Below are 14,798 nucleotides of genomic sequence, written 5' to 3' on the forward strand. Positions count from 1 at the left end.
CTCAACCCAACAGTACCTTAGGTGTCATCAGACTCTGATGTATCTTTTCAAGCCTTTGGGCTGAATCAAGTAGAAGTGACCTCATAACTCCAGATGGTAAAAGATTATCAGAAAACCTAAGTACTGTAACCATATACCCATCAGAGACAATGAGGTAGGGTAATCTTGAGTGTGATGTTACAGAAAATCTCTGTCTCATAAGATCACTTTCAGAGGCAGATGAACCAAGAGAATGACTAGAATCTTGCACAGACTGTTGCGGTCTAGCAAATAAAATAAAAATATATCAGAAAAAATAAAGCAAATATATGCAAAACTATTAAATAAAAATATCAAACATACATATTTTGTTTTAAAAAATAATTTTTGCAATTTATACAATTTTTCTCCAAGGGGAAAATTTAAGCAAAAAGTGCACAAATGCAAGATGGCAAAGTAATAGTGTAAGCAATTTAACACCAAGTTGGAAGTTATAATATAACGTGACATAATACAGAAGTTAAGCTTAACAGAAAAATGTGCAAATACTAACGGGCCTTTTTTTAACCTTAATTAGCTACTTGCTAATTACTACAGCAAAATATTGACATCTTGAATTTTGTTATGTAGACCTATCATATAGTAACATATCAATTTATGGTCCTCTATATGGCCCCAATTCTGCAAAGATTTACGCAAATACTTAACTTTACGCATTATCATGGAGACTAATCAAGTTGAGTCCATGATAAATCTTTGCAGGATGGGGCTCTAAATGACTACTAATAAAAATCATGTATGTTAAGTAATAAAGAACACTAGTATTTTGTGTCTATTTTAAAAATAAACTCCTTGGCCATTCTACAACAATTTTTAAATACAATGCACAGAACCTAGTTCTGTAGTCCTTACACAGAAAAGATTCCCATTGAAGTCCATGGGCCCTGTATTTGCACATGCATTGTAAGATTGGATCCATGGCATTTCCAAATTATCAGTGAAACATTTGGTTATTTCCATTTCTTGACAGTTAAAATGTTAAGAAGTTCTCTAAAATGTAAATAGCTGAATGTGTGAACAAACAGTTGTATTACGATTACAAATAGTCTTTCACATATCATAATACCACCTAGCTCCTATATAGGTCTTCATCAGCTGATCTTAAAGTGCTTCAACAAAGGAGATCAATATCACTATTCCCATACTACAGATGGAAAAACTGAGGCAGAGATACGAAGTGACTTGCGCAAGGTCATTCAGTAGTCTAGTAGCAGAGTCTGGAATAGAACCCAGGTGTACTCTACTCAGTAGGCCACTCTGCCTCCCCTATATAAAAAATAAAATTCTGATTTTTAAATCAGCCAACGAAAGTGTGCACTGCAATACCATTTGCAAGCATGTAACTTCAAATTCTTTTAAGTTATTGGCCAGCAATTTTTTTTCTCCATCTCTATGTACAAAGTTACAAGAATGCCTGAAACTTAATGGTTAGTATAGAGGTTTTTAAAGCCAGTAGTAAGATACTAGAGGACTTAGCATTAGGGAGCTCGGTAATGTGGTGAATTAATGTGCTATCTTTTCATCTCTGGAGATCTGTGGGTTCAAAGTTAAGGTCACAAGAGAAAAGGAGTTTGTTGGTTTCAAACGAATCACTAAAAATGCTTCACATCCTGCCACAACAGACACACTGCTTAAATAACGACAAAAACTGGAACAACACAGTTGATCTGTCTTACATATGATGATGGCAGGCATTTTGAAACACTATACATAGATTAATGTAGAAAAGGATTTAAATGCACTGGCAGAGTAGTCTGAGACAATACCTGGCGATAATCCATCAGTGCTAACAGTCACGATCTTTAATTAAATTAATCAGATTCACAGAAAAAGTATTTTAAAGATTCTTGTATGTATTGACATTTTGTAACTACCTGCAACTTATAATTAAGGTTAAATAAAATTTTCTATTGTACGTGTGATTTCTTGTTATAACATATTAGAAGTGCCTTTTGTTCATTTTCAAGAAGCAATTTCCAATAGCGATACACACTACTGAACAAAAATGCACGCACAACTGTACTTCTTATATGAGTGAGAAATTGCATGTGAAAAATAAGGTTCTGGGCTTGCAAAAGGCTATTTAAATATAACTAGCTGCTTTGTTTAGACACTCTATTTTCACATACAATTGCTATAATTTCGTATTCCATCTTGGAACTCTCACAATTAGAAAATTACAGTAAATTAATTCTTCAGCCACCAAAGTTATCCTTGCATTAAAAATTAATCCAAGTTTTTAACATTTACAAAAAGTGAATTTCTTCCATCACAAAACAACATGCAGGTTTTAGGTAATGTTAATCTCTGAAATATCTAAAAATTTAACCAGCCCTAAAAGCCACAAATAATTTATACTTACATTGCCACAATGCCAATTTTTCATCAGGACAAAAGCCATTATAAGAATTAGAAGAGAACTATGAATGAGAAACAGATATTGAGAAAAAGAGAGAAACCGAAAGACTTAATTTGAAAGATGAAATTTATTTTAAATAGTAGAAAACATGTAAGAAAGGAAGATATGATCAAATGATAAAGAAAAAAATCTGAACTTTCAGGTTGTCTCACCTGTATGTTATTAGTGGATGAAAGGGAATAAACTCTGCTGGTCCAAATTCTATAGAGCAACCAGAAGTAACCAAGGTCAGCAATTCACCCATACAAGTCAGTAAGATCAAGGAGCCACGTTTTAACATGCAAGCCAGAAAAAGGCTGTCGGGAGTCCAGCTCATGTCACCTACCCAGTATGACCTAACAAAGATAGAAAAAATTAATAGCTTTACAAGTCTACTTTCCTATCAAATCAAGGTAACAATGATTTTACTTCTTAGAATAACTTAAATTCTACTCTTCAGATACTGACCTGACAAACTTGGATGGAACCACATGATTCTTGCTACTACAACCTTTAAGGCTACCAGAAACAGTAACAAAATTCAGTGTATTTATAAACAAAATCTGAGTTGCCTGGGAAGAAAAAAATAAAGCACAAAAAAAATTAAATAATTGACCATAATAAAGACTTCTAATACCAAGTTATGCCTTAGATTTGTTGTACTGAAAACATTACTACATACTGAAATCTTGTCTGCATTACTATATGCAGAAATAATAAGTCATGCTTATTAATACACAAGTACGTTTTTACCTTTGTAACTTAAATTAAATCAACTTGTGATTTGTAATGTCTTTATTTAGGCATATAATATCAATATTCGTTAAACAGAGAGGTTAATCATAGGCAGAGCTGGCAGTGCAGCCTATACTTAGGCTGCCCAAATTTTCCATTACAAGACCTTGTTTTCAGTTGCTTGAAAGTCTGGCAAACTTTAATCACTTGGGTTGAAATTATCTGGTGTCTGCCGCAGACTGAATTTTTCTGGAAAGTTTCAGATAAAACAATACAGCCACATCCAGGAAAAATATCTGAGAATCTTTTGCCCACAATAAAAAAATTCTCTCATTCAAAAGCTCTAGAACCTCCAACTTTTGTAGCAAGGATTTGAAATTTGGCAGCAGCTTGCCTGTGTGTCAGGGATGTGCCTTTTGCTATTCCCATGCAAAAGTACTTAAATTTGGCCAAATTGGAAACCTTTCAAAATCTCATTATATTCTCAGCATTGACTTGTTAGAGTTTGGCAGCAAAGTTCTCCAAAGATTCCATCTGAATTGAGCATGTTCCATCCCACAGTTATAGGGGCTGAGCTGGACTTCCCTCTAATTGCTGCTCCCAGGTGCTGCAGTCCTCTCTGGTTCCAGACACCAGAGCTGGCTCCCATGTGGCACGAAAAAGGAAGACGACTGACTTGAATAGACAGGGAACAACAGTCCCACGCAGAATGGATGCTGGGAGGCTGGGACTGAAACAAGGAGCCAAGGAGGAGGGAAAAGACAGGACTGAAACAGGAACAGGCTGGAAGGGATAGAGGCATAATGGATGAGGCTTGGAAGGGAACAGGGACAGAAGAGTCTGTGACCAATACAGCACACTCCCCTCAAGAATTTGGAATGGAAGGAGTGGTTCCTTATCTTAGAATAATTCAGTTCTTCAAAATGGTTTGTCCCTTTCGGTGCTCCACTGTAGGATGTATGCACATGTGTGTGCTCTCAAATGGAGAATGCAAAGAGGTGTCCACGGGCTCATGGCTACGCAGAACAGCACCTCATGCCTCCAAAGAACAACATATAGGGAGCCACGGCCTACCACCACTCAGTTCCTTCTCAACCATGGAGCAGAGCCTCCACAGCCAAAGGGAAGGAGGGCAGAAGCACCCACAGAAACAAAACATCTCAAAGTAATCTCTACTCCTTCTTCAAGTAGGACTCTTGATGATCCACGGCACAAGACTCCCAACCAGTAACTCAACGAGAAGGTAGCAGATTTTCCAGGCTTTTCCTTTCAACATAGGTGAGGGCCCTTCCGATGTCTAGTGTATGCAGGCTGGTCTCTCTAAAGACATGAGGTTTTGGGTAGAACACTGTCAGGCGAATCTCTTGATTAACGTGGTGTTCCAAAGAAACCTTTTGGAGAAAGTGAGGATGAGGATGCAGTACAACCTTTACTTATAGACAGTAGTACATAGCAGGTCAGCCATAAAAGCACTGAGCTCTCCCTTTGTCTAACTGAAGTGATGACTATGAGGAACAAAGTCTTGGGTGAGAATTGGAAGAGAGAACAGGTGGCCAGTGGTTTAAAGGGAGGTTTCCTGAGGGCACAAATTTAGGTCCCACTATGGGCTGGCTTCCATACAGGCAGAAACAAGATGTGTGAGTCCTTGAGGAATCTAACTGTTGTTGGATGGACAAAGACTGAGAAATCACTGATGGGTGAATGGAAGGTTGCGATAATGGTCAAATGTACTCTGAGTTCAACTGAAAGGCCTTGCAACTTTGAATCCAACAAATAATCCAAGATTTTGGAAAGCAGAACCTCTGAGGCTTGGGAAGAGTGAACGGAACAGTAGGAGTGGAAACATTTCCACTTTTGAAGGTAAGTTTTGCAAGTACTAAGTTTCCTGATAGATAAGAGAACTGATTGGACCTTACCCAAACAGGTTAGTGCCATGCATGAGAACCATTTCAGAACCGCGATCTCAGGTTCAAGGAGGAAGGGTTGGGATGGATCAGGGTCCCAGAGTTCCATAATAAGAGATGATTCCTGAGATGAAGTCAGGGAAGTGTTGACACAGACAGGTAGAGGAGATTCAAGTACACACTTGTCTTGGCCAGGATAGCACTAGGAGAATAACCTTCACTCTTTCCTGATGAAGTTTGAGTAAGGTCTTGAGGTAGAGACAGATAAGCAAACAATAGGCCATGGTATTATCAGAACATCTCACAATGAGTTGAGACCGTATCTTCCATTGGAACAGAAAAGGTGACATTTAATGTTTGGACTGGCAGAGGTCTGCTTTTATGAGACCACAGATTTGACAAATGCTGTGGAAGATTGAATTGTTGAGCTACTGTTTATGGTCCTAAAGAAAACATGTGCTTAGGGAGTCTGCAACTGTATTCTGGAGGCCTGGGAGATAGAAATCTCAGCAGTCTGTCTGATGGGTGATGCATCAGTACCATATCCTTAGTAACTATATGCATAAGGATAGGGATCTTGCTCTGCCCTGTGGGTTGATAGACTATATTGCTGCTCTGTTGTCCAGCATTAAACTGACTGAGGGGTGAAGGAAGCGTTGACAAGCATAATGAACTGCTCTCAGCTCCAGAATGTGGATGTGATGTGGACTGTGACCTCTTGTGCAGACCACTTGCTCTGGGTTGTGAGGCGAGTTCCCCATCCCAGAAGAGAAACATCTGTTATAAGGATCTCAGAGTGGGGAATGTGAGAATGGGGTTCCAACACAGACCTTCCAACACCACCACCTGAGAGAGTTTAGAACTTTCTGAGGTACTGTGACATGTTTGGAAAAACTGTATCTGTTTGGAGTGAACACAGACCTTAGCCATATCTGAAAGCACCTAAGGTGCAGCCTCGCCTAAAGTGTGATGAATGTGGAGTCTGCCATGTGGACCACAAGTTGTAGGCAGGTCCTTGCAATTGTTTGCAGGCTGTGTTTCTGAAAGGGTGGATAGCTATATGAAATTAGGCATCCTTGAGGTCGAGGATGACGAACCAATCTCAGGATGGAATTATAGTGGCTAGTGTCACCATCCTGTAGTCCTGGAAAAGGATTCAGGTTTCTTAGGTTGAGGATCAGTCTCCAACCTCCATCCCTTTTGGAAACATGGAAATAGTTGGAACAGAATTCCCTTCTGACAAACTCTGGGGGAAATGACTTCATTGCCCCCAAGAGTACAAGAGACCGGACCTCTTGTTTCAAGAGATCTCAGTCAGTGAAAGAAGATGGAATACCCCACATGGATCACCTCCAAAATCCATCTGTCTGAGGTAATCTATTCCAAGGCAGTGAGGAAGTGGGATACCTGATGTCCAAAAGGGGGTTGGATGGAATTGTTCAGCACATGATCTGGGAAGGTAGGTAGATTGAGGTCCTTGTCCAGGACATAAAAACAGTTTCTTACAGGGAGGTGTAGATAAAGTAGCTGTAGAAGGGGGTGGGGTTCCCTTTTCTGGGGTCTAGATTTCCTCTAACAGTCCAAAGATCTGTGAAGGCTTTGGCTAGGGATCTAGAAGCCATGTCCGTAGAATCTAGGGTACCTTGGAGGGAGGTTTTAGCTAGCAATTTCCTCTCCAAAATGAGAGCATGAAATTGTTCCCTCTGGTCCTGTGGCAGATGTTCAACAAAATGAGTGAATTCAGAATATGGTTAGAGTCATACTTCACCAACAGGGCTTGGTAGTTTGCCACATGCAACTGGAGTTTGCCACATGGAACTGGAGTTTTCAGCGTTTACTCTGACTCCCAGTGAAGAGAAGAGGTGCAGCATCATAAAAGTTGATGCATAGGCTTCCTGGTGACAAGGAGAAAGTCAGCGAGACAGTGGAAGACAATGAGACCACGACTTCTGATGTGAGCTACTATTACTACTGAGAAGATCTTGATCAAGACTCTGGGGACGATACATATTCCAACGTGATCATGAGAAATCTGAATTTGTGAATGAAGCAGTTGAGATGGCAGAGGTTGAGGATAGGTCTCCAACTGCCCTTCTTTTTGAGTAACAGGAAGCAAGGAGAGGAAAAACCCACTCCCTTTGTACTGCATAGGGAAGAATTCTATCAATCCTCACTACAACAGGGAGTTCATCTTGTTTGAGAATACTCTTGTGAAAGTGGTTCCTGAACAGGGGTGGAGAGGGTTTTTGGGGGGAGGTAGGGATGCAAACTCTAGGATTTAGCCAGATTGGATGATGTTCACCACCCACTTGTCCATTGTTATTGCACTTCAGGTGTTGAAAAGAGTGCTAAACAACCCCCAAACAGTGTGTAGGGGTCAGGAAGTGTTGGGCTTAGTGACGTGCAGCTCTCAAGCGCCCATTAAAAACAACATCAAGGTAGGGGCTGAGATGGAGATACATAGCCTGTTGCTATGGGGAAGCACGTCATTTGAACCTTCTGTCTCTTGTGAGGTCGTTCATAGGGTCTCTGATGGAAAAGCTACTGAGCAATATGTCAAAGAGAATAAATCTATAATACATCTATAAAACACTAAACTGTAGACTATAAAAACTGTATAACTGTTAAAACTATTTACAAAACTAATTCTTATTTTGCAGGACAAAGCTGAAGCTACGGACGCTGGTCGTTACGAAAAGGAGTATGTAGTGGTGAGAAGGAAATGCAGAGGCGGTCTGCCCCGCCCTTTATCCTGTCAGATGGAGGCATGAGGTGAGCCAGGTCACACGCACAGACCAACAGACACTTTTCAAATTCACCAGCTGCGGGCACATGGTGCACATGCATAACCTCCCACAATGGAATACAATAGGGACCATTACTCAAAGAACAGTTCCTGCCGGGCTGTGTTGATTCTGTGCTTCAGGCTGTAGCCTGACTGTTAAGCATTCAGGATAATGGCAGATGCAACATGTTGCTTCAGCTTAGTTGTCACTGCTTTCTCAATAACTTTGCCTAGAAATGGGAGGTCAGATATAGTGTGGTAGTCGGAGAGAATTTCTATATAAAGTTTGGTGTTTTGAGAGTCAAACAGATGATCCATCTTCCTGAGAGCCATGCTTTTCTGAAGAACTTCCTAGCTATAAATACGGTTATGATTAAATAGAAAGCCTATCTGAGAGGCAATTCTAAAACAATTTAATAAAGGTCACTTTTGCCAAACTGTATTCTATTTGCAAGATTAGCTTTAGTGCTCTACTTTCTACCAGTCATACCTTTGGATCATTTTGATTAACGGCTACTGCCAGTAAAAGTCCATCCCTTGAAAATGCAGTAAGCAAAGCTCCTCTCGACTTTACTGACTCACACACTGGAACCAGAGTGGGCAGAGAACATGCTTGCTGTGCCCAGTGGATATGATAAGGTAAAGAACTGTTAAAAAAAATTATATTAAATGATAAATAATGGTGCATAAACAAACTAGGGAAATACAACCAAATGAAACTACTAGAAGGTGGGTGCACAATTGGTTGGAAAACTGTTTCCAGAGAGCCGTTATCAGTGGTTTGTACTCAAGCTGGAAGGGCATATCGAGTAGGGTCCCAAAAGGGATCAGTTCTGGGTCCGGTTCTGTTCAATATCTTCATCAGTTATTTAGACAATGGCATAGAAAGTACACTTATAACGTTTATGGACGATACCAAGCTGGGAGGGGTTACAAGTGCTTTGGAGATAGGATTAAAATTCAAAATGATCTGGACAAACTGGAGAAATAGTCTGAGGTAAACAGGTTGAAATTCAATAAGGACAAACACAAAGTACTCCATTTAGGAAGGAACAATCAGTTGTACATCTACAAAATCGGCAATGACTGCTTATGAAAGCGTACTGTGGAAAAGGATTTGGGGGACAAACTGGAGAAAGTCCAGAGAAGATCAACGAAAACTAACGTGACCTATGAGGAAATTGGGTTTGTTTAGTCTGGGGAGCGGGGGGTCTCCTTAACCTCTGAGGATAGGACAAGAAACAATAGGCTTAAATTGCAGCAGGGGTGGTTTAGGTTGGACAGTAGGAAAAACTTCCTGACTGTCAGGGTGGTTAAGCACTGTAATAAATTGCCTCGGGGGATTGTGGAATCTCTATCATTGGAGATTTTTAATAGCAGGTTAGACAAACACCTGCCAGGGGTTGTCTAGATCAGTGGTTCTCAACCAGGGGAACTTGTACATCTGGGGGTACACAGAGGTCTTCCAGGGCATACATCAACTCATCTAGATATTTTCTTAGTTTTACAACAGGCTACGTAAAAAGCACCAGCAAAGTCAGTACAAAACTAAAATTCCATACATACAATGACTTGTTTATACTGCTCTATATACTATACATTGAAATGTAAGTACAATATTTATATTCCAGTCATTTTATAGTTATATTGTAAAAATGAGAAAATAAGCAATTTTCAGTAATAGTGTGCTGTGCTACTTTTGTATTCTTATGTCTGATTTTCTAAGCAAGTAGTTTTTAAGTGAGGTGAAACCTGGGGGTAGACAAGACAAATCAGACTCTTGAAAGGGGTATAGTAGCCTGGAAAGGTTGAGAGAAGAGATGGGGAAGGGTGGTGGGACAGTGGGGAGGAGCAGCAGAATTGGAGAGAATATCCCACTTCTACCATGCGAAGAACCCAGTGGTCCAATGTTATATGGGACCACACACAGTAGAAGAGGGGTAGATGGTTCAGAAGCGGGAGGAAGGATCTGGGATAGTGACTGGTACGCCATCCTCAGACATCCCTTGAAAATCCTTTCTTGGACCCTGACGATGGCTTGGTCGGGCCCTGCCCTTGGCTGAGGAAGGGTTGGAAGGTCTACGCCTATTATTCCTGCCCCTACAGCGGTATGAATCCTGCCTCAGGAGGGGCTGGTATTGCCTCTGCTGCTGTTGGGGTTGAGGCTTGAAGGGTTTTCTCTGGGTAGCAGGAGTGTTCATCCCCAGAGATTTCATAATTGCCCTCAAGTCTTTTAGACTGTGAAGCCTCGAGTCCGTCTGGTCTGAAAACAGCCCCTGCACCGCCAAAGGGAAGGTCCTGTAGGGTCTGCTGAACTTCCGGGGGAAGCCCGGAAGCTTGGAATCATGTGGTTCTTCTCATGACCACACCAGAGGAGATGGTATGTGCCGCAGAGTCAGCCAAGTCAAGGGAAACCTGCAGTGATGTCTCGGCTCTGGTCAAGGAGGGGAAAGCAGTGGCTGAGAACTCAGCCTTCGACTCAGTGGGGAGCAACTCCTTTTTGGACATAGAGTCCCATGAGTTAAAATTATACCTGCTGAGGATAGCTTGTTGGTTAGCCATCCTCAGGTGTAGCCCCCAACGGCATAAACTTTCCTGTCAGAGAGGTCCATACATTTGGCCTCTTCAGCCTTGGGAGCCAGCGCGTGCTGCCCCTGGCACTCCTTCTCATTTACGGCCGAGACTACCAGGGAGCAAGGGTGTGGGTGGGAGAATAAGAATTCATATCCCTTGGAGAGAACAAAGTATTCTCTGTCCATACCCTTGGCGGTGGGCAGAATGGAGGCTGGAGTCTGCCAGAGGGTATTATAATAGTTGTAAATAGTTTTAATGACTAGCAACACCATTCTGGAAGGAACTTCCAGGGTGAGAATGTCCACCATCAAGTCCTTAGACTTGATTACTTCCTCTGCCTGTAGGCCCATGTTATGGGCAATGCGGCGGAGCAGATCCTGGTGCACCCTGTAGTCAATGGGCAGAGAACCTGAAGCGGACGCTCCTGCCACTGCCTCATCAGGCGAAGATGACAAGAAAGCCAGTGGGGGTACAGGGTCCTCAAGATCCACTATGTGCTCAGGTTGCTCTGGGTAGCATTGGCGTCCAGTGGTTCAGCACAGTCAGATGTGACCGGGCTATGGGTGGGTCTGGAGTCGGTTCTGCTGCCCACTCTGTAGTACGACGGGGAGGTCTCGATCGGGTCGCCTCTGTAGCACAAAGGGCAGGTCTGTCCGCCGGTGACCGTGCAGGAGGATGCCCCGATGCTACAGACCTAGAAACCCTGGAAGAGATAGCCAGGGACTGATAGTAAGCCCTGTGGGTTCAGAAGGGCCACTGCACAGCAGGTGGCCACTGTGGCTGCCAGGTCGACTGTGCGTGTCTGACGTTTATCCAACCTGTGCCTACTGCGCCGCAGGTAGTAGGAGTCTGCCTCAGAGTCCGAGGACGACGACCAGGGCGGTGTCGATGATTCCTGAGCTGGCGGAAGGTGCCAGGAAGAGGAAGTCAGGGATCATTGCTGCAATGATCATGTAGAGGATCAGTGCCGGCTGTCCCATGATCGAGAACAGCTCCTGTGTTCCTGTGCCGTGTCTCGGTGCCAGTCGAGAGAGGGTGACCGTGATCAGTACCGACCCCTCAGTGCTGGAGACACAGATCATCACGCTCCCTACACTGGGCGATCTTGTACTGGGGCCGGTGCTGGGGGGTGTTGCGGAGATGGAGACCGGGAACAGTGCCGGTCGGGCGATGGAGAGCATCATCGTGGGCTTGCCTCTAGATGGCACCTGTCTGGACAGTGCTGGATGCTTCTCTCTAACAGTAAGGGGCCGAGGCACAGTACCTTCTATAAGTTCCTTTGCAGCCTCAAAAGTGTTTGGGGTGGCGGGGGGAAGGGGGGTTCCAATTCCTCCACCAACCACTGCCCCGCCAGAGAGTCACTGAGTGCCGGGCTCAACGGTGCCAACTGGGGTGCCAGAGTCGACGGCACGAGCTCTTGCTGCTTGGAAGTAGAGTCCTTCCTCTGAGGAGCAAAGTCTTCTCGGATGGTCTTGCTCTCTGAGGAGAACATCCTCTGTCCACCTTCTTATGGTGTTTGTGGGGCACCGGTGATGTTGACCAGTGCCAGGGGGCCGCTCCACACTGCAGTGCCGGGGATCTCCAGTACCGAGGGCATCTAGCACCAGAGTCCTTCCTTGGTACCGATTCACGGACCGACGCCGGGGGTGCTCCGCACCGACCTCGGGCCTGGGACTTGGCAGTCAGGTGCTGCTGGATGGAGTGTGGCTTCCATTAATAGCTGCTTCAAACGGAAGTCGCATTTCTTCCTAGCGCTGGGCTTGAAAGCCCGACAAATCTTGCAGGGCTCACACTGTTGCGCCTCCCATAGACACCACAGGCACGAGTCGTGGGGCCGCTATTGGGCATAGGCTTCTTGCATACACTGCAAGATTTAAATTCTTGTGGTTGAGACATGCCCCGAAGCCCAACATGGGATGAGGGAAGAACTACAAATAATAATAAACTAACTACAAAACAAGAACTGGGTAGGACTAAGGAACAGCTAAGGGAACACTTGCAAGCAAGTGAAATGCAGTTCCAGTGCCGCCACAGATGGTAAGAAGGAACTGAAAGGGGGTCGGGTTGGCAGGGTTATATATTGAGCGCTATCAGGGCAGCACTCCAGGGAGCTCCCTAGCCAACCCAGCAGGAGCTGCTGAGGGAAAAAGTTTCCAACGACCATTCATGTGGCACGCGCAGACCTGATTGGAATCAACATGAACAATCACTTGAAGAAATAGTATTAACAAATGGAAGCAAGGTCAGAGAAAAGCAATGCTCATGATTAGGTGGTGGGAGGGATTGATTTCTGAAGAAGGGCTAAATAGGCAAAGCTTTGTCTATACATAAAAGTTGTACCACTTTAATTCCCATAGTTAACATGAGAGTACAACCCTCATAGTGTGGATGCAGTTATACCCCTATTAATGTGCTTCCCACATGGGAAGGGGAATAAGCTATATCAATATACAGCATCTTTATACCAGTTCTACTGCATTCACAAAGGACTGTACCAGTATAACTATATCAGTAAAAAGAAAAGGAGTACTTGTGGCACCTTAGAGACTAACCAATTTATTTGAGCATAAGCTTTTGTGAGCTACAGCTCACTTCATCGGATGCATACTGTGGAAAATACAGAAGAGGTTTTTATACACACAAATCATGAAAAAATGGGTGCTTTATCAGTACAAAAGGTTCTCTCTCCCCCCACCCCACTCTCCTGCTAGTACCCGCATGGCCCCACAGTACGCTGACGTTTTTATGGCTGACTTAGAACAACGCTTCCTCAGCTCTCGTCCCCTAACGCCCCTACTCTACTTGCGCTATATTGATGACATCTTCATCATCTGGACCCATGGAAAAGAAGCCCTTGAGGAAGTCCACCATGATTTCAACAATTTCCATCCCACCATCAACCTCAGCCTAGTCCAGTCCACACAAGAGAGCCACTTCCTGGGCACTACAGTGCTAATAAACGATGGTCACAAACACCACCCTATACCAAAAACCTACTGACCGCTATTCCTACCTACATGCCTCCAGCTTTCACCCTGACCACACCACACGATCCATCGTCTACAGCCAAGCTCTGCGATACAACCGCATTTGCTCCAACCCCTCAGACAGAGACAAACACCTAAAAGATCTCTATCAAGCATTCTTACAACTACAATACCCACCTGCAGAAGTGAAGAAACAGATCGATAGAGCCAGAAGAGTTCCCAGAAGTCACCTACTACAGGACAGGCCTAACAAAGAAAATAACAGAACGCCACTAGCCGTCACCTTCAGCCCCCAACTAAAACCCCTCCAACGCATTATCAAGGATCTACACCCTATACTGAAGGATGACCCAACACTCTCACAAATCTTGGGAGACAGGCCAGTCCTTGCCTGCAGACAGCCCCACAAGCTGAAGCGAATACTCACCAGCAACCGCATACCACACAACAGAACCACTAACCCAGGGACCTATCCTTGCAACAAAGCCCGTTGCCAACTGTGCCCACATATCTATTCAGGGGACACCATCATAGGGCCTAATAACATCAGCCACGCTCTCAGAGGCTCGTTCACCTGCACATCCACCAACGTGATATATGCCATCATGTGCCAGCAATGCCCCTCTGCCATGTACATTGGTCAAACTGGACAGTCTCTACGTAAAAGAATAAATGGACACAAATCAGATGTCAAGAATTATAACATTCATAAACCAGTCGGAGAACACTTCAATCTCTTTGGTCACGCAATTACAGACATGAAAGTTGCGATATTACAACAAAAAAACTTCAAATCCAGACTCCAGCGAGAGACTGCTGAATTGGAATTCATTTGCAAATTGGATTCAATTAACTTAGGCTTGAATAGAGACTGGGAGTGGCTAAGTCATTATGCAAGGTAACCTATCTCCCCTCCCCCCCACGTTCTTGTTAAACCCTGGATTTGTGCTGGAAATGGCCCACCTTGATTATCATACACATTGTAAGGAGAGTGATCACTTTAGATAAGCTATTACCAACAGGAGAGTGGGTTTGTCTGCGTGTGTGTTGGGGGGGTGGGGGGGGTTGGTTAGGAAAACAAGGGGAAATAGGTTACCTTGGACTGGACCAGGCTGAGGTTGATGGTGGGATGGAAATTGTTGAAATCATGGTGGAATTCCTCAAGAGCTTCTTTTCCATGGGTCCAGATGATGAAGATGTCATCAATATAGCGCAAGTAGAGTAGGGGCGTTAGAACAACGCTTCCTCAGCTCTCGTCCCCTAAGTCAGCCATAAAAACGTCAGCGTACTGTGGGGCCATGCGGGTACTAGCAGGAGAGTGGGGTGGGGGGAGAGAAAACCTTTTGTAGTGATAAAACACCATTTTTTCATGATTT

The 14,798-nt window shown here is 43.7% G+C and overlaps 1 protein-coding gene across 1 annotated transcript in view; it reads right to left on the reverse strand.

Moving 5' to 3' along the window:
• Window positions 1–14,798, reverse strand: part of CPLANE1 (ciliogenesis and planar polarity effector complex subunit 1) — a 181,289-nt gene that overhangs the window by 136,187 nt on the left and 30,304 nt on the right. The window contains exons 8-11 of the mRNA XM_077816770.1: window positions 8,352–8,508; window positions 2,906–3,009; window positions 2,611–2,793; window positions 17–263 (exon numbers count right to left, since the gene is read on the reverse strand). Coding sequence (XP_077672896.1) covers window positions 17–263; window positions 2,611–2,793; window positions 2,906–3,009; window positions 8,352–8,508 — 691 coding nt within the window. The remainder of the gene's footprint in view (window positions 1–16; window positions 264–2,610; window positions 2,794–2,905; window positions 3,010–8,351; window positions 8,509–14,798) is intronic.

This window comes from Eretmochelys imbricata, chromosome 5 (genome assembly GCF_965152235.1).
Source record: "Eretmochelys imbricata isolate rEreImb1 chromosome 5, rEreImb1.hap1, whole genome shotgun sequence".
In the NCBI taxonomy this organism is placed as follows: domain Eukaryota; kingdom Metazoa; phylum Chordata; order Testudines; family Cheloniidae; genus Eretmochelys; species Eretmochelys imbricata.